General features: G+C 32.9%; 4 protein-coding genes across 5 annotated transcripts; 3 read left to right on the top strand and 1 right to left on the bottom strand.

Moving 5' to 3' along the window:
• Window positions 1–1,572: 1,572 nt before the first annotated feature.
• On the top strand, window positions 1,573–3,357 carry LOC110612692. The gene is made up of 2 exons (XM_021753468.1): window positions 1,573–2,380; window positions 3,281–3,357. Exons 1-2 carry the CDS (start codon window positions 1,573–1,575, stop codon window positions 3,355–3,357), a joined length of 885 nt encoding a protein of 294 aa, XP_021609160.1.
• Window positions 3,358–3,882: 525 nt separating this feature from the next.
• LOC110613601 (protein indeterminate-domain 7) lies at window positions 3,883–6,853 on the top strand. Its single transcript, XM_021754821.2, has 3 exons — window positions 3,883–4,694; window positions 4,790–5,186; window positions 5,669–6,853. The coding sequence occupies exons 1-3, from the start codon at window positions 4,487–4,489 to the stop codon at window positions 6,699–6,701; spliced, it is 1,638 nt and encodes a 545-aa protein (XP_021610513.1). The 5' UTR covers window positions 3,883–4,486; the 3' UTR covers window positions 6,702–6,853.
• Window positions 6,854–13,664: 6,811 nt separating this feature from the next.
• Window positions 13,665–18,037, top strand: LOC110612964 (mediator of RNA polymerase II transcription subunit 9). Of its 2 annotated transcripts, XM_021753840.2 has the most exons (6): window positions 13,665–14,044; window positions 14,137–14,199; window positions 14,363–14,443; window positions 14,589–14,647; window positions 14,739–14,816; window positions 15,691–15,966. In XM_021753840.2, the coding sequence occupies exons 1-5, from the start codon at window positions 13,751–13,753 to the stop codon at window positions 14,794–14,796; spliced, it is 555 nt and encodes a 184-aa protein (XP_021609532.1). In that variant the 5' UTR covers window positions 13,665–13,750; the 3' UTR covers window positions 14,797–14,816; window positions 15,691–15,966. The 2 variants fall into 2 exon arrangements, with proteins under 2 accessions (XP_021609532.1, XP_043812054.1); XM_043956119.1 differs by having other exon boundaries at window positions 13,958–14,044; window positions 14,137–14,443; window positions 15,691–18,037.
• A 1,501-nt stretch (window positions 18,038–19,538) lies between these two features.
• On the bottom strand, window positions 19,539–22,416 carry LOC110612976 (putative pentatricopeptide repeat-containing protein At1g17630). Its single transcript, XM_021753854.2, has one exon. It carries the CDS (start codon window positions 21,928–21,930, stop codon window positions 19,744–19,746), a length of 2,187 nt encoding a protein of 728 aa, XP_021609546.1. The 5' UTR covers window positions 21,931–22,416; the 3' UTR covers window positions 19,539–19,743.
• Between the last annotated feature and the right edge of the window lie 817 nt (window positions 22,417–23,233).

Below are 23,233 nucleotides of genomic sequence, written 5' to 3'. Positions count from 1 at the left end.
CGCCGCAGAGTCTTACAGTTAAGTATCAGCCAATAGATTCTAGATCTGTTTTGGGCTAAATAGTAATCAACATCATGAGCAATGTGTGTGAGAGGAAAGAGAAGAGGAGAATATTACACTGCTTCGTAGGTTCAACTTATCGGTGGAGTCTAATTCTCTGACTGAAGCCGTGCGATTGAAGTGCACGTGAGGATAGTGGGGCCTAGCATGGAGGGAGATCTAGTGTTGGAGAAATTATTTGATGTGGGACCATCTGAATTGTAAAATGAGTCAGTGTGGGACCTACTGCACTTCTTCATATTCCTTCTCGTGAAGCCTCAGTGCAGGCAGATAATACAGTACGAAAATGATAGAGGAGCAAAGCAACATGTTGATGTTGAGTTGGAATTTACATTAGCTACTATAATTAATTACTTGTTAACTAATAAAATTTTTATTTAATATCAATATAATTTTTATATACATTTTAAGTATTTTAAAAATAAATTTAAATAAGTTCAATTTCATTTGCACCTTGTGCAATAAAAACTTTTTATTATTGAATTGATAAAGGCAATCAATCAATATTTTATTTAATCCTTATTTTTTATTTTTACTGTAATCGATGATTGCTTGAGATGATCACTGGACCTCATTATTTCTTAATAAGGTCGAATCCAAGAAAATAACACTATAAAAAATTTTAGAACTTTTTTCAGTGCATCCGTGTAGTATTTTAAATCTCAATTCAGACATGTGAGGCAGACCAAATCACTGTAAGTTCAGGTCCAATGAGAAAAAATTTAGTCTGATGTGATGAGAAATAGTAAATTCAATTATTTCGCAGCTTTATCAATATGTATGTCGAGGAGAATTAAATGACCTAGTGTGGAGAGAGACTATTATAGCAGAAATACCGTTAAATATTATTAGGAGATAAAAGGAAAAGAATAAAAAGAAATATTTTTTTTATATTTAAATTAACATATATATTATAAATTTTATTTTTTAAATATCAAAATATCATCTATGACTTGTAAAAAAGCTGTTGTTTTATGAGAACGAAGGAGGAAACGTAAGAGAGAAACAGATGGAAAGAGGAGAGAATGGCATGTTATACAATAGCTTAAATCCCAAGGCTACACCTTATGCTGATAAAAAAGAGGAAGTATTAATCGTTAGGCTGTACTTTTGTTTTGTTGTAGTTTTAATTTCTGGTCTACCAACCACCGACGCACCGAGTAAACTTACGGTCCAAGAGCAGCCAACCCTTTTCCTGCGACGCCAAAATATATTTATAATCAATTTTCAAACTTATACAGCCGCCCTCATAGACTCTGACCTTCTTAAAATACTATGTTTTTTTTTTTCGTTTCATAATTTTTTTATCATGGATAAAATTATGAATAATTTTAAATGTAAAATTATTCATATTAAATGAAGAATAATAAGAATTATTTTATGTGTGTAAATAATACGAAAATTTTGGATTTCAGAAATTAAATTCAATTATCTTTTCATAATTAAGAATTATTCATTTGGCATATTTTACGAAATGCTTTGCCTTGTAAACATAATCTTCAAGTTCATCATATGGATATTGATGAGTGTTGTCCTGTTTGTGGTGTTGGTCTGGAAACAGACTTTCATGTTCTCTATGGTTGCTCTTTTGCAAGATCTTGTTGGTTGCTGTCAAATTTAGGTTGGGTCCCATTTTCTTCTCTTAACACTATGTTGTCTTATGTTCTTACTTCTTTGCCTATGTCTCAACGTGAAGAGGTTTTTATGTTGATATGGAGCTTGTGGACACACCGTAATGATGTTGTGTGGAATCAGAGTTTTCAGCAGCCTATTTACGTGGTTAATAGGGCTAGAGCAGTGTTGGAAGAATGGCAACTCGCTCGGTTACATTTTCGAGTTTCAGATTCTCGTACAAAACCATTAGCTGCAGCAGTTTGGCAACCTCCTCCCCTTGGACATTATAAATGCAATATTGACATTTCAGTACAGACTAATGGTTCATATGGGTTGGGTATGGTGGTCCGAAATTCATTGGGGTACTGTTGTGAAGGTCAACTTATGGTCGTGCCTGGTTTAATGGATCCTCTATTGGGTGAAGTGTTATGTTTTAGGGAGACATTGAGTTGGTTGAAGTCTAAAAGTTATTTTCCGGTTTGTGTGGAGACGGATTGTGAGCTGGTTGTTAACGCTTTGAATTCTCCATACTCTGATTCTTCATATTTTGAGTTGATGATTAATGATTGTAAGGCTCTTCTTCATGAGCTGCAATATGTTTCGTTTGCTTTTATTAAGAGATCAGCGAATCAAGTTGCTCATACAGTTGCAAGGGCGGCTGGTTCTTTGTCTGATTTTGAGTGGGGGTATGCCCTCCTTTATTCTTGTACGACACACTATCCTTTGATATTAACAATATGAGCTAAGCTCTCCTTTTGATTAAAAAAAATAAAAAAAAAATTAATGATTGCAAATTTTGACATTGGATCATTTATAATTAAACCCAATTATTGATGTCTCATAAGGATAAGATCCACTATGTTTCATTAAATCATCATGAAATGACTCAAATCATACAATTTTTTTTAGAAAAATAAAACCCTAATGCCAATATCATCAAATTTTAAAAACAAGAGTTACTTTAATTATACTAATTAAAAGATCATATTGGTAAATTGATGCATGTGATGCCTTGAGAGGAGGGGGAACACTTGGATCCCATACATAACAAACATAGAATACTATCCTATGCCTTTTTGTTTATAATTATATGAACAATAGAAATGAGCTGGGAGCACATTCATGAGGGCTACCCTATACTCCCTCTTTTCAAAAACTAAATCATTGAAGAATAAAACCAGAAAATGACAAAACAAACAACATTAAAAAATTAAATAAAAAAAAATACCCATCACACACATGAAACCAACACTAAAACAATGTAGCTCTACTTCCACAACTACCCAGAAATAATATTTATATCATTTTTACATAAATTCTCCAATTGCTACACTACAAATTAAGCTGGTTTAGCTCTTTCTGCTTTGTGTCCTAACATAACTAATTAATTCACAGTTACCAACCAAAAGAAAAGGCAGTTGTTTACATTAAGTAGTTGACTCTAATCTTCAGTTATGTCCTAAAACTACACAATTATGGGGTCAAATTCTGTTAGCTGTATTGCTTATTATTGACTCAAGTCAACTATATATATATATATATATATATATACTGCTTTTCCATTTGATCTTGCATTTCTTGTATGAATTTTATCTTTGTCTGTAAGATGATGATGAGGATGATGATCACATAATCATCCCATCAGTAATCGATGATGATGGCACGCATGCAAAGGCACAGTAATTTTAGTGAGTAGTATTAATTAAGTTTTTATATATAATGGTACGTGCATATTCAAGTAGTAAAAGAAAATAATAATCAATTAATTTAGGCAGACATTTGTTTTATATTAGAGTAACCATGCAAAATTGTCAGAAATTTCAGCTATCTTTATGAATAAATAATAGTCGAATGATAATGATAATGAGAGAAAGAAGGATGAATAGAGCTTTTGGCCATGCCTGTTAGAAAATTAATCAATGGATCAATCATGGCAAATTGTAAATGTATATAGAAAGCTGTGAAGGATTGATTAACCTAAATATTGATATAGAAATGATTCTTTCTTTTCGCATATGGGTTGCTTTTATTTTTTAGCTCTTACTTTATGGGAGAAAGGAAAGGTAGGAGATATTGGTGATTAAAAAAGGTTTTATTTTTTTAGTTTAAAAAATTAAATCTTTGTTAAAAGCAAATAGACAATAAAGAAAAGAAGAGATTTTTCTGGTGTTTAGGGAAGAGAACAAAAGAAAAGACAGAAAGTGCAACGTCAGAGTTCAGCCATAGGGTTCCACCTTTGGTTTTGTTTGTGGTATTTTGTTTTGGGCTCTTTCAGGATCACACAGAGGATACCTTCTCATCCACATCTCTCTCTCTCTCTCTCTCTTCTGAACTGGGTTTTATTTCCCTCCTTTTGTTTTTGTTCATATCCGTGTGGCCATAGTTGGATTTTCTTGAGAAAAAAGCTGTGGCTTAAGGATCTGGATTCAGTTCTAGTTAATAGTCTTCTCTCTCTATCTCTGCTTGTTTCTTTTGTGAGTTCTCAAAAAACCAAAATTGTCTCTTTTAAGAGAAGCCAAACACAGAAGAAACAATCAAAGTGAATGAAACAAGGGTTTTTAAAGTCTAGCTAGCTGCTGCCACCATAGTCTAAACGTTTGAGAAATCAGTTTCAACTTCTCTATTTGGGGTTCTTTCTCTTTCCAGTTTCTCTCTTATTTTAGCTTTTTCTAGGTTTGGAGTTTTCTGTTTTATTTCATATTCTTTGTCTTTAAATCTTTTTTACCCTTTTTTTACTAATATGAAAACCGAAGAATCCATGGCCCATGATGCAACCTTAAGCTTTCTAGAACTGCTTATCTAAGAGAAGAAGATGATGGAAGGTTTGATGTTTCATCAGCAACAACAGCAGCCACTGCAAGAGGAAAATATGTCTAATTTGACTTCAGGTTCTGGTGAAGCGAGTGTTTCTTCAGGCAACAGAAATGAAACTGGCACCAACTATTCTCAACAATACTTTGTTCCTCCACCTCCTGAATCTCAACCTGTCAAGAAGAAGAGAAACCTGCCAGGAAACCCAGGTTTCAAATCCTTCTCGATGCCCCAAGTTTTATTGTTTATTATTTGTCTGTGCCAATTATCTTCATTTTCTCTTTTTGGTCGGTTCTTCAATCAGACCCAGATGCAGAAGTAATCGCTTTATCACCCAAGACTCTGATGGCAACGAATAGATTTGTGTGTGAGATCTGTAACAAAGGGTTTCAGAGAGATCAGAATCTTCAACTTCATAGAAGAGGGCATAATCTGCCATGGAAGCTGAAGCAAAGAACAAGCAAGGAAATAAGGAAGAAGGTGTATGTCTGTCCAGAAACTAGCTGCGTCCACCATGACCCATCAAGAGCTCTTGGTGACTTGACAGGAATCAAGAAGCACTTTTGCAGAAAGCATGGTGAGAAGAAGTGGAAATGTGACAAGTGCTCAAAGAGGTACGCAGTTCAATCAGATTGGAAGGCTCACTCCAAGACCTGTGGCACTAGAGAATACAGATGCGACTGTGGAACCCTTTTCTCAAGGTAACTTATAAACACATATCCTTTTGTGAAATCTATGTTCATGAAAATTAACGATTCTCTTCCTCATCCCTGCGCAATAACCATAGCAGTTCTTTTTATTTAGCGAAGGATACGAGATAACTAATCAGAAAGAACTGACATTAAATGCTTCCTCTTTCAAATCCCAGATATTGTAGAAATACAGTAGACAAAGGACTTGGTTTTCATTATTCTTTATCTGGTATATATATATACCATCCGAGGGAGAGAAAAAGGTGCCTTGGTATGGCAAAATTTTAATTGCAGGGGCTTAGGTGGACAATCTGTACCTAGTTCCCAGAGTAAGAAAAAGAAAAAGGAAAAGAAAAAAAGATGAAACAATTGCAGAGAAAGAGAGTCAAGTACTGATAGCATTATTGTCATAAGGCACGTTGTGACAGGCTTGCTTTTGTTTTCTAGTGTTGTGAGTTTTTGTTTTTCTCTTGTGTGTTATTTCTTTTCAGGAGAGACAGCTTCATCACCCACAGAGCTTTCTGCGATGCTTTAGCAGAGGAGAGTGCAAAAGCTATCGCAGCACCACCACCAAACCCAGTCGTCCTCCACAGCTCCTCTCAGCCTGCAGCTTCAGGTTCTTCAACTCCTCATAATATAAATCTCCAAATACCCCAATTCAATGCTACTACTGCTCAAGATTTGCATGCATTTTCACTTAAAAAAGAGCAACAAAGTTTTAGCACTCTAAGGCCAGAGTTACCACCATGGTTAGCTTGCCCACCAGCAGGATTAGTGGCTGGTCCTGGTTCTGGCCCACTACATCATCATCAGCAAACGCCCGTTGATCATCTCTCCTCCTCCTCATCTTCGATCCTTACCAATCACCAAGAGTTGAGCCCAAACCCTAACCCTAGTCTTGGCCCCACTCTACCGCATTACCTGCAGGCAGCTCCATCCCCACATATGTCAGCTACTGCATTGCTGCAAAAAGCAGCTCAGATGGGTGCAACCATGAGCAGCAAAACTACCGGCTTGATGAGACCTCACCATCAGCCCCAGCACCACCACCAAGAACAAGCTCACGTGTCTTCCAATTCTAGTAACAACAATGCAAATACAAATGGGTTTGGTCTGAATTTGTCCTCACGTGAAGAACAGCTGCCAGGTAGTGGGTCCTTTGTTCATGGCTTGCAGGCTCCTTTTGGGAATAAAGCTGTTCCTTCTGGTACTAGTGGTTCACAACCCTCGAGTGCCCTTCTTCAAGAAATGATGAATTCTCTGTCTTCTGCTTCTGGGTTTGATGGGGCTAGCTCCTTCGAAGAGGCATTTGTTGGTGGGATTTTGAATACCAAGAAAGATGATGACAATGCTGGTGGTGGCGGTGGTGGCTCCGGCGGCGGCGGCGGTGAGGGTTTGACGAGAGATTTCTTGGGTCTTAGAGCTTTCTCTCATAGTGATATACTGAGTATGGCTGGTCTCGGCAATTGCGTGAACACTTCTCAAGAGCAACATAATCAATCACAAAAAACATGGCAAGGTTAGCTTTTTCATATATATATACGGATTTTCTTTTTGCTCTGTAGTCTTGAATATTTCATTTCTTTCCTTTTTTTTTTTTTTAAAGCTTCCCTAAGGGAAGGACATCTAAAAATATTGCAGATAGTTCAATGCCTTATGTAGCCATCATTTCAGAATTTTTGCCTTTCTTTGTTTTTTTTTCTTTAAAAAAAAAATATATATATATATTATTGTTTGTAATTTTCAACTAAATAAGCATACATTTGGTTAAGCAAAACCCTTAATGAGTTTATGGTTAGTAATGAAGTTATTGGTTTTACGTGGGTGGCCACTTCAAGAGAGTGAATGCAAAATACATGAACATGGATTCATGTGATTTCTTTTTACAAAAATTTCTGTATTAATACAGGAAGAATCCATGGGGATTCACCTCCAATATTTATTATATCTATTTTCTTAATGCTTTCAACCACTAAACCATAATTATAATATCTAAATACTTATTTGATATTGTGGTTCGTAACAAAGAATTCATTTTAGAAAAAGCTTTACTAGTATTGTTTAAATAACTTTTTTGGAAAAAATTATTTTATTATTTTAATATTCTTATTATTCAAATATATTAAATTTATTCTAAATTAATTTTTATTGTTCTTTAATTCATATATTTAAAAAGATATATTAACTGTGACAACAATATCAAATATTTGAAACCTCAAAATTAGACTTTCAATATTTTATCCCCAAAAAAAAATGAAGAAAAACTTCCGTTTCTAATCAAGTTCAGTTCACATTGACTTATTTTCTATGAAGTGTATTTTTTAAAAAATAATTTAACTAAATCAGAGAAAATAACTTACTTTTATTCCATTAAAGGAAGAAATGCCTTTAATTTTTTAAAAAGTCAATGCCAAACAATCAGATACAAGTTTACATTTTCTGAAAATTTGAAATTTAAAAAAATAAATTAAATATTTTATTATTTTAATATTCTTATTATAATAAATTACACTTTAGTCCCTAAATAATACCATAATTAATATATTAGTCTCTATATTTTTAAAATCGAATATTTAAACTCCTCTATTTTCATTTCGTCCAAATGCATAATCCCTCCATTTATTTTTCCATTACTTTAAAAGTAAATGACTCGTCAAACTTATGAAAATTATTATTTTTTTTTACAATACTCTTTTTGCGCCATATAATACATAAAAGAAGTTTTTATATCTAAAAACCCAAATGCTCCTTCTTCCATCCGAAAGTGAATGGTAAGTTCATAAATGTGTATTTTTGAAAACTTTGTTATTATTTTGTAAATTTTTATTGCTTGTAGTAATAAATGGTTTAGTTGTAAGACATATTTGAATGAATAAAAGTATTTGTTTTGTAATATTTGTTTTAAAGGTGAAAGACAGGCAGAATTGAAAATGGCAAAAATTTTGACAAAACTGCAGATTTTGAATTTAAGAACCGATCTGTTTTAATACATAAAAATCGAATGATTTAAGTATTTATAATTACTTGAATTTTATATGCATAAAATTTATAAAATGGTAGCAAATCAGAAAATTTCTAATTGTTTTGTATTTGTGTATAAAAAAAGAGTTAATATCATATATATATATATATATATTTAGTTTCATTTTATGTCTAAAAAAATTGAAAATGGTATAAGTTTTAAGAAAACCGCAGATTTTAAATTTAGGGACTAATCTGTTTTAATAAATAAAAATTGAAGGACTTAAATATTTTATAATTACTTGGATTCTATATCCAGAAAATTTGTGAAATGGCAGTAAGACAGAAAATTCTAAATTGTTTGTATTTATATATAAAAAGAAAGGTGATAATATTATACATTTAGTTTTATTTTATATTAAAAAAATTAAAAATAATAGAAGTTCTGAGAAAAATGCATATTTTGAATTTATGGACTAATCTATTTTAATGCATAAAAATTGAAAGATTTTAGTATTTATAATTACTTGAATTCTATACCCATAAAATTTATGAAACAGTGGCAAACCAAAAAATTGCAAATTGTTTCGTGGTTGTATATAAAAAGAAAAGAGTTAATGTTGTATATTTAGTTTTATTTTATACCAAGAAAATTAAAAATAATAGAAATTTTGAAAAATCTGTAGATTTTGAATTCATGAACTGATATGTTTTAATTCATAAAAATCGAAGGATTGAAATGTTTATAATTACTTGAATTCTTTACCAAAAATTTCAGAAATGGCAGCAAATTATAAAATTTTAAATTATTTTTTATTTATATATAAAAAGAAATGAGTACGTATTATATATTTAGTTTGATTTGATAAAAAAAAATTGAAAATAGTAAAAATTTTGAAAAAATTACAGATTCTAAATTTTGGGATTGATCTGTTTTAACATACAAGAATTGCAGAATGAGAGGAAGAAAGAAAATTTGGATTTTTAGGTGTAAAAATTTCTTTTATATGTATTGTATAGTGCAGTACGGAGTATTGTAGGAAGAAAAAAAAAAAAACTTTTAAAAGTTTGACTAGCCGTTACCATTTATTTTTAAATTAACGGAGAAATGGATTCATTTATTTTTAAACTAACGGAGAAATAGATGGAGAGACTGTGCATTTGGACGGAATGAAAACAGAGAGATTTAAGTGTTTGGTTTTAAAAATACTGGGATTAATTTATTAATTATGATATAATTCAGAGATTGAAATGTAGTTTACCTTCTTATTATTCAAACATATTAAATTCATTCTAAATTAATTTTTATTGTTCCTTAATTCATATATTTAAAAAGATATTAACCGTCACAACAATATCAAATATTTGAGACCTCAAAATTAGACTTCAACTTTCTATTAAAAAAAAAAAAACACTTTAGTTTCTAATCAAGGTCAGTTGGCATCGGTGGCAATTTTAATATATACCCACTAATAATGCTTTAAATAACTTATTTTTTAAAAGTTGAACTTTTTAAAAAATAATTTAATTTATTTATTTTTTTAATTTTTCTTTATTAAAAAAAGTATCTTCAACTTCTCAGAAAATCAAGTAAAAAAATGTCAAATAAATAAATATAAAATTAATACTTTCTAAAAACTTAAAATTTTCTAATTGAATTATCCTAATTAAATAAAAATTTAACTTTCAATATAATCATGAGTATTTTTGTCTGAATAATCATGAATAAAAAAAATATTTGAATTATATTTTATATACATAATAACGGAATGATTATAAAAAAATATCGTTAATGATGAATTTGTATTATAAAATCATAATAAATATTCATAAGATTTATGGCTCAGAAAATAGAATGATAATTCATAAAAATAAATTCGATTGGTGCACAGTTAATTATTAATAATAAATATATAAAAAAATTATTTATTATTTATATAAATTTCATTATAATTATTATATTTTAAATCCAAACCTAAAATTGTACTTTCCATTATACGTAAATACAAGACACATGATGCTCCAGTAATACAATAAACATGGTGGTCCAATTGCGGGGCCACACTTGTCTTTCGAAATTAAATTAAAATATTAAACAAATTTTTTTAACCTTATATATATAGAGAGAGAGAATTCAATAAGAGTGGGAGCCTTTCAAATTTGAATAAAAGGCGTAAATTATACATTTAATCTAGATGAATATTAAATATAAAGTGGGGGGCATAGGATAATGGGTAAAAATGAGGATGTAGGGATGTGGATGTAAGCTTGGGATAGAAATGGGGGGTTTATTCATAAAAACCAAAAGTGATGGGTCATGTGGCTGTGGGTGCAAGTGGAGTGGGAATGGATCCCGATGGTCGATTTGCTCTTCTCATTGCGATTGGTCTGTCAAAAGTTGTACTCACTCCTCTCTTATTTACCTTTCTCATGTAATTTCAGATCCTGTGAGGTCAATGACCTATGCCCTATGCCTTCTTCATATTTATACTTCCTGTAATTCCCCCCACCATAAGAAATTAAGTGCCATTAAAAATTATATATATGTTATTTTAGATGCAATTTCATATTTATTTTTAATTTTTCAGTTTTTAATTACTCTTTTTTATTCCGTCAAAATAAAAGTTTTTTTTTAACCTTATATTTATGATTTGTTCTAACTATTGCTTGGTCATAAATGTAATTATAACAATTAATTTAGTAAGCAAACATACATAGTCATCCAGTGAGAATTGATTGATGAGCTTGAACAACAATAATTAATTAGGTTTAAATAGGAATATTTTGGTAACATCAATTATAATTAGGTCAAAAGTTAATGCTTTGTGAGTGACAATCTAACAAATTAAAATTTTGGGTCATGAAATTAGGTATAGTTAGGCCATCATCAGAGGACCATTTTTTTTTCAAAACAAAAATAAAGATTCATGCAAAATGCATATATGTATACATACCCATCTTGTTTCTAGTTTTATGATAATATAACAATAACATATTAAAGAAAAAAAAATAAAAGAGCATTCAATAATTTAGTTCGATGATAAATATATTTAAATAAATTTTAAAAATTTTATATTTTACTTTTCGATATTCCTTAAAACAAAAAAAAAGAGAGAAATGATATGCTTTATTTTGTGAAGAAGATGGCAGGCAATATTATCAAAGAAAGGTGAGAGGGTGAAGTTGATGGGTGAAGGGACACAGTCCCCTAAAATATAAGCCATGTGGGAAAAGGTATCCCTAAAAGTTGATAGTGATCTATGAGAGCCCTTAAAGAAAGGGAAGGGAGAGGGAATTGGGTTTGATTTTTTATTTTTTTTTAAATATGGGAACATGGTTGACTTGTCTCCTTGTAAAAGATATATGCCTAGTCTGCATGCACTTGGCCTTTGTCTTAATAATTCTGCCTTTTTTCTTTGACTTATTACCCCACCTCTCTCATCAAATGGGATTTGCACTTTTCATGAAAATTTTGCCACCTTCATTTTGTCAATTTCTAAAGCTAATTATTTTCCTTCCATAATTGAACAATTATTGATTTTAGAGACTTTCTCCTTATTACTAATGAATCACTTTGCCCAATTTTCATACGTCTAACGTTTAAAACCTCAATAATTTATATCTTCTCACCTTTTCATCATTTTATCTATTAACTTTATATTTATTTTATTTACTTATCTTTTTTAATTCAACTTCATTAATGGTAAGATGTCTAAAAGGCTATATAAAAAAAAGTTCAAAAAATAAAGAAACCTAAGACTTTAACACTAAAATTAAACTACAATGTTTCAAGGTTCATAAACAAAACCTACATAAATGAATCTTTAAACTAGAAATAAATAGCGTCACTTTCTAGATTCCACAAATAGCTATTAAAAAGTCATTCGCAGCCAAAATTTAAAAGCACAAGCATCAATACAACAATATAACAAGGAAGACACAACTCAAAAAGAAGTTTAGATGATGAAAACCACGAGTTTTAACACTGAACAGTTTCAAAAGAAAGACTAAGAAGGTGAAGAAAAAGCAATCAAATAAGAAAATACAACGAGCTTTCAGGATGTCTCAAACAATCGAAACTATACCTAAAAAAAGCTATCAGAAACTTCTTATGAAATCTAGATCGAAGGGAGCAAGAATCTACTTGATTCTCAAGAAGCAAAGCCATTCATATTGAAAAATAGCTCTTTTCGAGATATTCAACTTTTAGACTGTGGAATAAGTTAATCTTTCTAATAGAAATATAGACATTCATTCGCTATCCCGCATTATATAAATTAAGTTATTTTATTATTAAAAATATTTGTAGAGTGACATACATTCACCCTTAAATGTTGCAAGGATTAAACTGTTCATAATTTATAAGTTGAAGGGCAAATAAAAAAAATAATGTGAAAGGGATTAAATAATTTTTTTCTATATAAAGGTATTGGGTAAATTATATAGAGAACCATTTTTTATATATATAATACAAACCTGTTATCATATTTAAAATACATATTTATTAATTAAAAGCCATGTGGTTTTTATGTTATTTTGATTTTTATTCATTTATTTTCCTAGTTACTTTTACTATTAAATAAATTAAAGGATCATTATCTACGTCATAAGTTTCAATCTATTAAAAACTAATTAATCATAAAATTCTGTACAACTTATTCACTTCCTTTTATTTAGATAAATTATAAAATTTTATTTCTAATTTAAATTTAGTTTTTTTTTTTAAATTACAAAAAACTTTGAAAAATCTACTTCATTGAATAAGAATATTTAGAAAGGTGTTTTTCAAAAACCAAAAAATCCTAAATTCCAAACAACTTTTAGTTGATTTAGAGAGTGTAAATGTAATAAAATCTAATAATTTTCCCTTTCATTGATAATTTCTTATTTAATTTATTGAGAGTTCAAAATAAGTTTTAGGTGTAAAAATTATTGAGAAAATAAAATAAAATATTAGCTTTACTTGATATGTTAGCTCAAAGAGTATGCCACACCGACCCTAAAGCCCAAACATTGTAGCCCAAAGCTGAATTCCCGACCTGAAATTCAAATTTACGAAGTTCCAAAAAAAAAAAAAAAACCCTCTGTGAAGGTTATTATTATTATTATTATTATTATTATTATTATTTTTCCAATTTTATTGAAGATTATAGATATTTGGGAGATTCAATTTTTATTTTATTTTATTTTATTTTATGGGATTTATTCCTATTTTTACTCTAATTTTTTTATTAAGTTTTAAATAAACTCAATCTAATATTTTTATTTAAATAAAACTTGAAATATTACATTTAAGTTCAAATGACTCCTAGCTTAATCAAATCTTATTTTAATAATTAAATAATAGTTTTAATAAAAAAATTTAATAATAAAATGATGTTTTTATAATTTTAAATATTAAAATTTGTTCCAATTGCCAAATAGTAATGTTAAAAAAAATGGTTTACTAATTATAAGTTGGGCCTCCTTTTGCTTCTTAAGAAGCTACTGGGCCTTGTGGCCATTGGGGTAGCGTGAAACGACATCGTTTAATCCGTCACCTTCGCTCTTCTGTTCTTCCTATCGTCAGCAAGAGGAAGAATCCATAATCCCAGTGACGGAGAGAGGTAGCGATGGATCATCCATACACAGGAGGTAGCTGGACAATGATCCCCAATGTACCATACCATAGTAACTCCCCTGCTCACTCAACTCAGGATCAATTTTACCTCCACCAACAGTCTCAACAGCAGCAACAATTCAATCAATTCCAACAACAACAGCAATTTGAGCCGCAACAACAACAATTTCAGCAGCAACAACCGCAACAATTTCAGCAGCAGCAACAGCAACAGCGTTTAATTCAACAACAGCAGCAGCAGAATCAACACCACCAGTCACTCGCCTCCCACTTCCACCTCTTGCACGTAAAACCCTAAACTGAAACCCTAGCTTTTGATTTTGTTTTGAGTCTTCCTAATTGATAATTTCAGAATGTTTTATGTTTGTTATGTTGCAGCTGGTTGAGAATTTAGCTGAAGTTATTGAGAATGGAACTCGGGATCAGCATTCCGATGCTTTGGTTTTTTTTCTTTGTTTTCTTTCCCCTATTTTAAAGTTCCTATTTTTCTGCTGTAACAATTGACTACATAAATTATGGGTACCGCATATCTAATTGGTTTTTGTGCTTTATTTGTTCATATATGTTGAATTGTTGCTTACTTTATTAAATATTCTTTTGGAAGATTACCGAGTTGTACAATCACTTTGAGAAGTGCCAGCAGTTATTAAAATCAATTTCCGCTTCTATTAGCACAAAAACTATGGTGATCATCCAAGTCTTGTTTTTCATTTTGTCTCCCTTATATCAATTACTATGTATTGAGTTGTGGACATAATTTTTCCCCCTAGTTTGTTGAAAATTTTCCTAGTGTGACCTGCATGGTAATTTTTTTAAGGTATTGCATGCAGACAGTTGAGGGACAGAAGAGAGAGGTGGAGGAAAGTGAGCAACTGCTAAATCAGAGGAGGTTCGTAATACCTTGGGAATTTGGGAATTTTCTTTCGCTTTTTGGTTTTCTAGTTGTTTTATACATGCATTAATATCTGTTAAAATAACAGGGACCTGATAGGCAAGTACAGAAACTCTTTCGAGGAGCTTATCAAGTCAGAGCCATGACTGCTTGTACCCAAGCCTGGGTGAGAAATTTTACATTAAAATCTCAGTCAAGTGTAGGCTTACTCGATGAAAGACAGACTTGCCTATTTTTTTCGGGAAGTGGAACTCATAATATTGTTTTGGAAAATGACTGAGCATTGTGATTGATTTTTGCAAGAGCGGAAATTACAGAGAATATGATTGTTCAAATATAATAAGTTTTTCTATCCTTTTACTGTGTTACTTAAGTTACAACATTCATGTTATTGGAGTTTTATACACATGTTTTGTAAATTTGCATCCTGTTATATGTCATTAAAGTCAGAACAACAGAAAACTCGATAACCTTGGTTGGAGAGCTGGCAAGTAGTGTTGCCTCAGATGTCACCTGTAGGCTTTCTCCTTGCATTGATTTTTCTGATGTTTGAAATGTTGCCTACAATTTGGCATTGTTTATTTCATACTCTGCATAAACAATACTAAGCAATAAAAAAATGGTACTATCTATTTCTTTCATTTTGCACAGTTGTGCATTTAAGTGTTTATTGCATGTTGTAATTCTATTAATGGTCCTGTTTATATCGTCTTCCAATGGGGGTGATAAAAACAAATGCAGTCTATAAATGGGCTGATAGAGAAACTAAAAAAACTTCAATCAAAACTAATTGTAGGATCCAGTAACTCATTCCTGAAAATTTTCTGACCTGTTTAAGCGCCCAAAACTGATGGGGTTAATATCAGGACTTATAACTCTTATTTTGTGGGAGAAACCAGGTGCTTGTTTTTCTGGAATGTCTTTCTTGATCCGTCTGTAACAGATCCTGAAACAGCCCACATTTATTTAGAAGGGAACTTTGCTCAAGATGATAAGTGTTAAGCTGCTTTTGATAATCACTTAAGCTTTGTTAATTTCAGGTCTCATTGCAGTTCAGCATTCCATGCAACAATTCAAGTAGTTCAGGAAAGCCAGATGATCTGAAGCTGTAGAATCTGATTCACTTAGTAATCTTTGGTGTGGTATGGAAGGAAGTTGACATCTTTTATATAGCCCAGTGATCCTGAACAACATTTCCACTCCTTCAATTCATACTGTGGCATTTTTTTTAAAATCATCATGTAGTTGGAAGCCTTGTAATTATATATCAGATTTTTATTATTTTGCATTAATGATATGCTTAGCATTTGTACTTCCATCGAGTTTGCTTCCCCTCTAAACGACAAAAAATTCTTGCACCAGCATACAAGCACCAATATTAGCAACAGTGAGAAACATGTGATACATTTTTTCCACTCCAGAATTTATGAATTCTTCTATAAGATTTATGACTGATTGTTATTGTGATTTCTGATGTTGGTATGAACTGCGTCTACTTCTCCATTTTTTTAATTTTTTTTTCTTTTGGGATTACCTCTTGATGCAAAAAAGCTAGAGGTTGCCGATCTAAAAGGTCTGAAACAAATGCAAATTAACTAAGTATTTTTTTGAATTTTTTTTTTTCTTTTGGGATTCTCTTGATGCAAAAAAGCTAGAGGTTGCCGATCTAAAAGGGCAGAAACAAATGCAAATTAACTAGAACTTGGTTCACTTTCTGATCTCACTTTTACAAGAGGTATGCGTGGGGAAGCATCCTAGGCAAGAGGTGTATGCTTGTTCTATTATCTGATGTTGGATCTGCCAGCTTGTCGGAAGGCTCATCTATAGTATCTGCATACACAATCCAGTCGAAATTACCAAAATTAACCACCGTTGTCCAATTCGACATTGCACCTCACTCGAGGATCCTAATGAGCTGATCCATGGAGCGAACAACGCAGTTCCAGTCTAACTGAGGTTCCATTCGTCCTCTCCAACCATCAACAACTCTTTAATCTTGATAATTGTTCCATTTACGAAAGCATTTGATCGTTTATTTACTATTGAAGTTCCAGAGACATACAAAATCAAAAGAACATAACATCCCGAGTTTGTCAATTAATGGAGATGTCATCAACTGTGTTTTGTTCAAAGGCTTTGAAAGCGTCTTACACAGTTTATTTTACTAAATATACACAAGAAAAGAAAATCTTTACAAGGCTGTCAGATGCCACTCTATTTTTAGTTCCAAATTATAAGAAAGACAGAATTGCAAGAGTAAATTATTTCTTAATACATATAAATATCATTGTCCAAAAATATCATCCATAACTGAATCTGTTAAGAACAATCTCTCTCTCTCTGTCTTCATTATTCTTAAACATATGTCTTTTTCTCCTCCCATTTCTCTCCATCTTCCATTTTCATTCGTTTTCTTCGCATAGAGAAAAGAAAGGATCTGCAACCACCAGAGAAAAAAAAGAAGCCCCCATCAAAGAAAACTGCACCATCCCCGCCGGCAACGCAAGCGATATCTCACCATCAACAAAAGCAAACAATAACAACATCATCAAACAATATGAGCATTCCTAGGATTGGCAACGGCACCACCCAAGCTTGTGCTGCTTGCAAATACCAGCGTAGGAAGTGCGCGCCTGACTGTATTCTCGCCCCTTATTTCCCTCACGATCGCCAAAGACAATTCCTTAATGCCCATAAATTGTTTGGTGTGAGCAATATCACCAAAATCATCAAACCCCTTAGCCAACCTGACAAGGACGAAGCTATGCGGACGATCATTTTCCAATCAGATGTTCGTGCCAATGATCCCGTCGGAGGCTGTTATCGAATCATTCGTGAGCTTCAGCGTCAAATTGAGTATCACAAGGCTGAGCTTGATCTTGTTCTTCATCAACTTGCCATTTGTCGAGCTCAAGCTCACCAACAAACTCATTTCCAAATGCTAGAAACTGATGATTCAACAACGCTTGGTTGTGAGATTGTTAATCAAGATTCTTTGGATATTTATGATCCCACGATGATACAATATCATTATCCACAAACGCAAGAAGAAGAACAAGAATTTGTGGTTCAAGATCACAATCAACAACTGCATGAAAACGTTGTTAATGAAACTGCAGCCTTGACACTCCAAGATTCTACTCCTGTTGTTTCATCATCTTCATCGCCAACCTTGCATAATTTCAAGCAGCCTTTTGTTAATGAATGCGATGATATCAAGCCACTGCTTGACATAAACGACGTCAAGTTTGAGCCTGAAGAGTTAGTTGAAAGGAAGTTTGTACCATCGACACAGTTAGTTATATCATCTTGAAGAAAAATAATTATTCTTGTTGATCATTCATGCAAAAAGGAGAAGGAATAATAAGAAGAAATGCCCATATCTTGATTTGTTTTGTCGAAGGTAGTTTGTGTTTTATAACACATTCTAGGAGGTTGATCTGTACTACTGTTTCTGGGTTTTCAATGATGTCTTAGAGCTGAAAAAAAAAATAAAAGAAAAAAAATTACGGAGCTCTGATTTTCCCTGGATGTAAAGCAGACCTAAACAGGAGTTGTAAGCACTAATTGATCATTAGCATGGTTTAATGACATAAGAAGATGGCATCTGAAACATATGCTTTGTATTTGGAAATTTGCATGAGAATGCAATCATTTGATCATGGACAATTGTCTGTATAAAGAAGAATGGAGTATCTAAACTATGCTTTATTTATTTTGTGGCTGTATGATATATATTGGACATAAAAAACTAAAGTAATGACCTTTTTTTTTTGGATTGTACGTAGAGAGAGTAGCAATAACTAATAACTTCGTTTCTGTACCCCAAAGGCTGGAATGGGATAGCGCATGTCTTTCTCTAATCAAAAGTGTCGAGTTAGAACCTGACTATGCAACACTTTTAACAATTTGGCACGAATTCAAATTAATCCAACCAGTCGTTTGTTCTCTCCAACACTGATCGACCAAAACTACAACACAGTTTGTCGCCGATGCTGAGTTTTGTAGCGAGAAAAAAACAAGGTTTTTTTGGTTGTCCCCTACCATTTCTAAAACTAAGGCAATCGTCAATGAAAATTTATTAGGGGACGAGAATCAATCGTAATATATTTTATATCATGTCCTGCTTCAGGCAATAATTCATATTCTGTCACGATTATTGATTTATTTTCTACGTCATTGTCGTGAAGGTACGTACTATGTCGTTTGTGGATACTTCACTTGAAAGCCGAGTCCCAATTTGAGATTACTAGTAGTGGAAATGAATGGGCTTTCATGAGCAGAAGAGGTTAAAAAATGGCGCTTCAAGTGTTGCAATATATTTTCTTCATTTTTGTGGTGATAGAATGAAATTGTTAGGAACAACCAAGTATAGTTTCCTGTTTTCTCACTATGGAAGGGTATGCTTCTGTTCATCTCTTAATTTTTGCCAGGCTTCAGCGGCAAGCCAGGCGAGCTTGTGTGTCCAAATATGAATTTTAGCTCATTTATGTTGGCGTCGTGCAAAGGAATGACTAGATCATATAATATAGGGGTCCAACAATTATATTCAGGATGATAAAGGACTTAACATTGGAAAGCCAGAGGAGGATCTGGCCAAGCTCGAGGAAGAGCACAACCATAACCATGGCCATGGACAATGTGAATCTGGGCGAGGCTGACACCAAAGTTGAACTAGTGATACAAGAGGAAGGCGTATTTCACAAAGTTCCATGTTTACTACCCAAAATATTAGAAGCCAACCTACAGTTTGGGGTTTCTGCTTCCAGGCTTTCAACTTGTCCCTGTTGTATCATGTTTTTTGATAGACTTGATCGCTTCTTTATCTTTATGTCAGCAGGACACAGAACCAGATTTTGAGAGTTGTCAAGGAAAACATAACATCTTTGTACACAGTAAAACAAATCAACAATCAGCCACTTCTCATTAGTCGTATAGTCGTTGATTAACAGTAGTTACATGAAACTTGGCCCCATAAAAGAACAATAAAGAAAATGTATTGATGTTATGGTCAATCCTAACTAATTTTGAAGTGAGATAAACTCTAATTCAAGCTATTGCAAAAATAAAACTAGCAAAGCTAGCATTTTTGTTCATCCCCACATCATCAGTCTGGTTACCTCATCTACGTCTTGTGGAATGATATTATTACCATAAACATGTTCTTCACTCTCCATTTGTAGTGTCAATGCCTCAAGAATCCCAGAAACTTGCTCCAAACCGTTTTGCATGTTGTTCCCTGCAGAGAACACATGAACATTTTTCTTAACCTTAATCCAACTTTGTCCAGGATACTTGTTTAAACCCTTTGTTCTTGCTGAGGTTCTCACTCTTGCAGAATCCTTCCATCTACCACTTGCAGCATATATATTAGAAAGCAGCATGTAATTCCCTGTCGTTTCATGCAGGTTGAGACTAAACATATAGGAGGCGATTTCTTCTGCAACTTCTGTATTTTTGTGCATTCTACAAGAGTTCAAAAGAGCACCCCAGACACAAGCATTGGGCTCTAGTGACATATTTTTGACAATTTCACTTGCTTCTTTTAATAACCCTGCACGGCCCAGGAGATCAACCATGCAAGCATAGTGCTCCATCTGGGGTTCAATCTGATATTCCCTAAGCATCAGATCAAAAAGCCTACGACCCTCAGGAACAAGTCCAGCGTGACTACAAGCAGAAATGATAGCAACAAAGGTAACCTTATCTGGCTTGAATCCCAATTTAATCATTTGATCAAAAGTTTCTAGAGCATTTACCCCAAGTCCATGCATCCCATACCCTGTGATCATAGAGTTCCATGAGATTATATCTTTCTTCTCAATTTTCTCAAATACTGTGTGCCCTTCTCTGAGACATCCACACTTTGTGTACATATTAACCAAGCCATTTTTCACCAGAATGTTTTTGTCCATCAATGCTCTAATCACATGGCCATGGATTTCCCTACCAAGATGCAGAGCTGGTAATTCTGCACAAACTGATAAAATGGTAGAAATTGTCACAGCATTTGCCACTACTTTAGCAAACTGCATCCTTCGAAAAAGTTCCAAAGCTTCCTCTCCTCGCCCCTGGGAAGCAAAACCATCAATTACAGCACTCCAACTTACAACATTTGGCCTCAATGTTGGACAATCTTCTAATCTCTCCATCTGTGAAAATATTTCAAGAGCCTCATCACATAAACCAGCGTCTGCATGTGATGTTATCAAGGCATTCCAACTTGCTGAGCTCTTATTTTTTATTTCCAGAAACAAGTTATTCGCACTATTTACATCTCCATGTTTACCATACATACATAACAATGCATTCTTTACAAATGAGTAATCTTCAAACCCTCCCTTAATGACATATCCATGAATCACCTTACCCCTACAAAATGCACCCAAATCAGCACAAACTGATAATGCCACAGCAAGTGCTTCGGCACTCACCTCAATTCCTCTCATCCTCATCAAATCAAACAGCTCCATAGCTTCCTTGTGCCAACCAGAACGTGCGTGGCTTGACATCAATGATGTCCACGTCACAAGATTTGGCTCCACCCCTTCAGACTGCATCCTTTTAAAAATCTCAAGAGCTCCGTTGCAGTCATAGTTCAAGGCATAACCCGAAACCATCGTATTCCAAGAAATATGGCTTCTTACACCCATTCTATCAAACACATTGTGCGCATCTCCCATTTGACCCAGTTTAGCATACATGCCAATCAACTCATTGGCAACATGAAGATGATTCTGAAAACCCATTTCTAAGGCATGCCCATGAACTATTTTGCAGAAACTAGAATTTCCCATGGAAGCACATGCCCTTAAAACCAAAGGAAAAGTAAACCCATCGCCTAAAACTCCTGTCCTTCTCATTCTAACATACAGTTTAAGGGCATTTTCGTAGTACTCATTAGAAACATTAGCTCTCAAAATTGAATTCCACAAAAGCAAATTCGACACGCCCTCAAAAGGGGCGCTGTTAAATACTTTTTGAGCTTCAAAGAGGAGGCCAAAACGAGCATAGACGAATATAATACGGGCAGCCAAGAAAGCAGAGCAACAGCTACCAGTGATGATGACATGGGTATGGATTTGTTTGCAGCGATCAACACCGGTGCATTGCTGAAGAAGGTGATCTACAAAATCAAGAAGCTCATTGGAGGGTTGATATTCTTTGCTCTGGGTTTGATGATGCAAGAGTAGAGAGATCGTAGAGCTGGGATTTGGAGGGAAATTATGAATTCGCGAAGGGATGGATGCGAGACGTTGAAAAGCAGCAGCATGAAACATGAAGAGGAATTATTCATCAATATTTATGGTTGGTTGAATTATGTCTTCGGTCCGGAATATGAAGGGAAGCATTAAGCTCGTAGAAAGTTGAAACCACACTCTTTCTAGGTTTTAGATAAGAGAGTTTTCCTCTCGTCTTTGGTTCTCTTCTAGAAGCTCTGCTCTGCTGTAATTAATTTATTCAGCGGCTCTCCCTTCCGTCTCCTCTGATCCGGGTGTGGGTCTCTCACTCCTCTCCTCCGGTCGGACTGTAAAATAAGATTTTCCGTGTGTTGTTTTTTGGTTGCAGGCACGGTGGTTGAGGCGGAGGAGCAATAACACTTTCATTGGGCATTTTTTTCCTAGGTCCAGCTCAAATAACATGCTACAATTGAATTGTTGCATCGGATTAAAAGAAGCCCCAACGTAAATAAAAATTTATAGCTGGAATTTATTTTATGATTTTTTGGCACACAATTTGTTCAGCAGACACCCTCTCTAGTTAATTTGCAATCTGTGTAGTTATTTTAAATATTATATCGAAAAAAATTAAAAATTTATCAAATTTATTAAATATATTTATTACCGAATTAAACCTTTTCAACAGCGCTAAATACTAAAATTCATCACATCCCCATCATATATATGAATTTATATGATTTTATATGAATCATATTATTATTTTATCTTGATAATTTTTTTTCCGATCAGCTGCCTGTCAACAGGATTGAAGGTACAAGATTGGGGGATTTTGCTGGTTAATCAAACTCATCCCTCCAATGTCTACGGGTTCCCATGTTTTTATTCGGGTCCCAACAATTAATGGGCCATTAGCCCAATCTTGAAGCCCAAGTTTCTAATCTCATTCCGTAAAATAACCCAAATTATTTGCTCAAGCATTTGTTTATTAATCAATGATTATCATAAGATTTATTAGAATTTATTGTTTTATTAATCAATGTTTACGCTTAACTAATTGTTCGAATTTTCAATAAATTATTATCGTTAAAAATTGTTTAATTGCTTTAAATAATTTTAAAATATAATAAATTAATAAATTTTTAAAAATTTTAAACATCAAATTAACAATTTTCCCTATTTTAAAGGAATTTTGATATATTAAAATTAATTATATAGATATATATTCACTGATTTTTTTAATCTAAGGCATTTAGGAGAGCATGATTTCCACATGTTATTTTGTGGAAGGCTGAAAAGAAAAGAGGTTTCACAAGAAACCTATCCACAATAATTGCACTTTCTTTTTATTGCGTTCCTAATTAAAATTCAATAATTCCCACCGACACCCACTAATTCAACCAAT

This window comes from Manihot esculenta, chromosome 4 (genome assembly GCF_001659605.2).
Source record: "Manihot esculenta cultivar AM560-2 chromosome 4, M.esculenta_v8, whole genome shotgun sequence".
NCBI classification, from domain to species: Eukaryota; Viridiplantae; Streptophyta; class Magnoliopsida; order Malpighiales; family Euphorbiaceae; genus Manihot; species Manihot esculenta.
Note: the sequence above shows the minus strand (reverse complement) of the source record. Positions and strands in the feature narration are given on the sequence as shown.

What these genes read in the sequence shown, in the direction of transcription:
- LOC110612976 (XM_021753854.2), bottom strand. Translation starts at nt 21,930, where the DNA reads ATGTTTCATGCTGCTGCTTTTCAACGTCTCGCATCCATCCCTTCGCGA.
- LOC110613601 (XM_021754821.2), top strand. Translation starts at nt 4,487, where the DNA reads ATGATGGAAGGTTTGATGTTTCATCAGCAACAACAGCAGCCACTGCAA. An exon ending in AAACCTGCCAGGAAACCCAG is followed by an intron (nt 4,695 to 4,789) that starts GTTTCAAATCCT and finishes TTCTTCAATCAG; the next exon opens with ACCCAGATGCAGAAGTAATC. An exon ending in TGTGGAACCCTTTTCTCAAG is followed by an intron (nt 5,187 to 5,668) that starts GTAACTTATAAA and finishes ATTTCTTTTCAG; the next exon opens with GAGAGACAGCTTCATCACCC.
- LOC110612964 (XM_043956119.1), top strand. Translation starts at nt 17,208, where the DNA reads ATGAGCATTCCTAGGATTGGCAACGGCACCACCCAAGCTTGTGCTGCT.
- LOC110612692 (XM_021753468.1), top strand. Translation starts at nt 1,573, where the DNA reads ATGGATATTGATGAGTGTTGTCCTGTTTGTGGTGTTGGTCTGGAAACA. An exon ending in GTATGCCCTCCTTTATTCTT is followed by an intron (nt 2,381 to 3,280) that starts GTACGACACACT and finishes TTTGTCTGTAAG; the next exon opens with ATGATGATGAGGATGATGAT.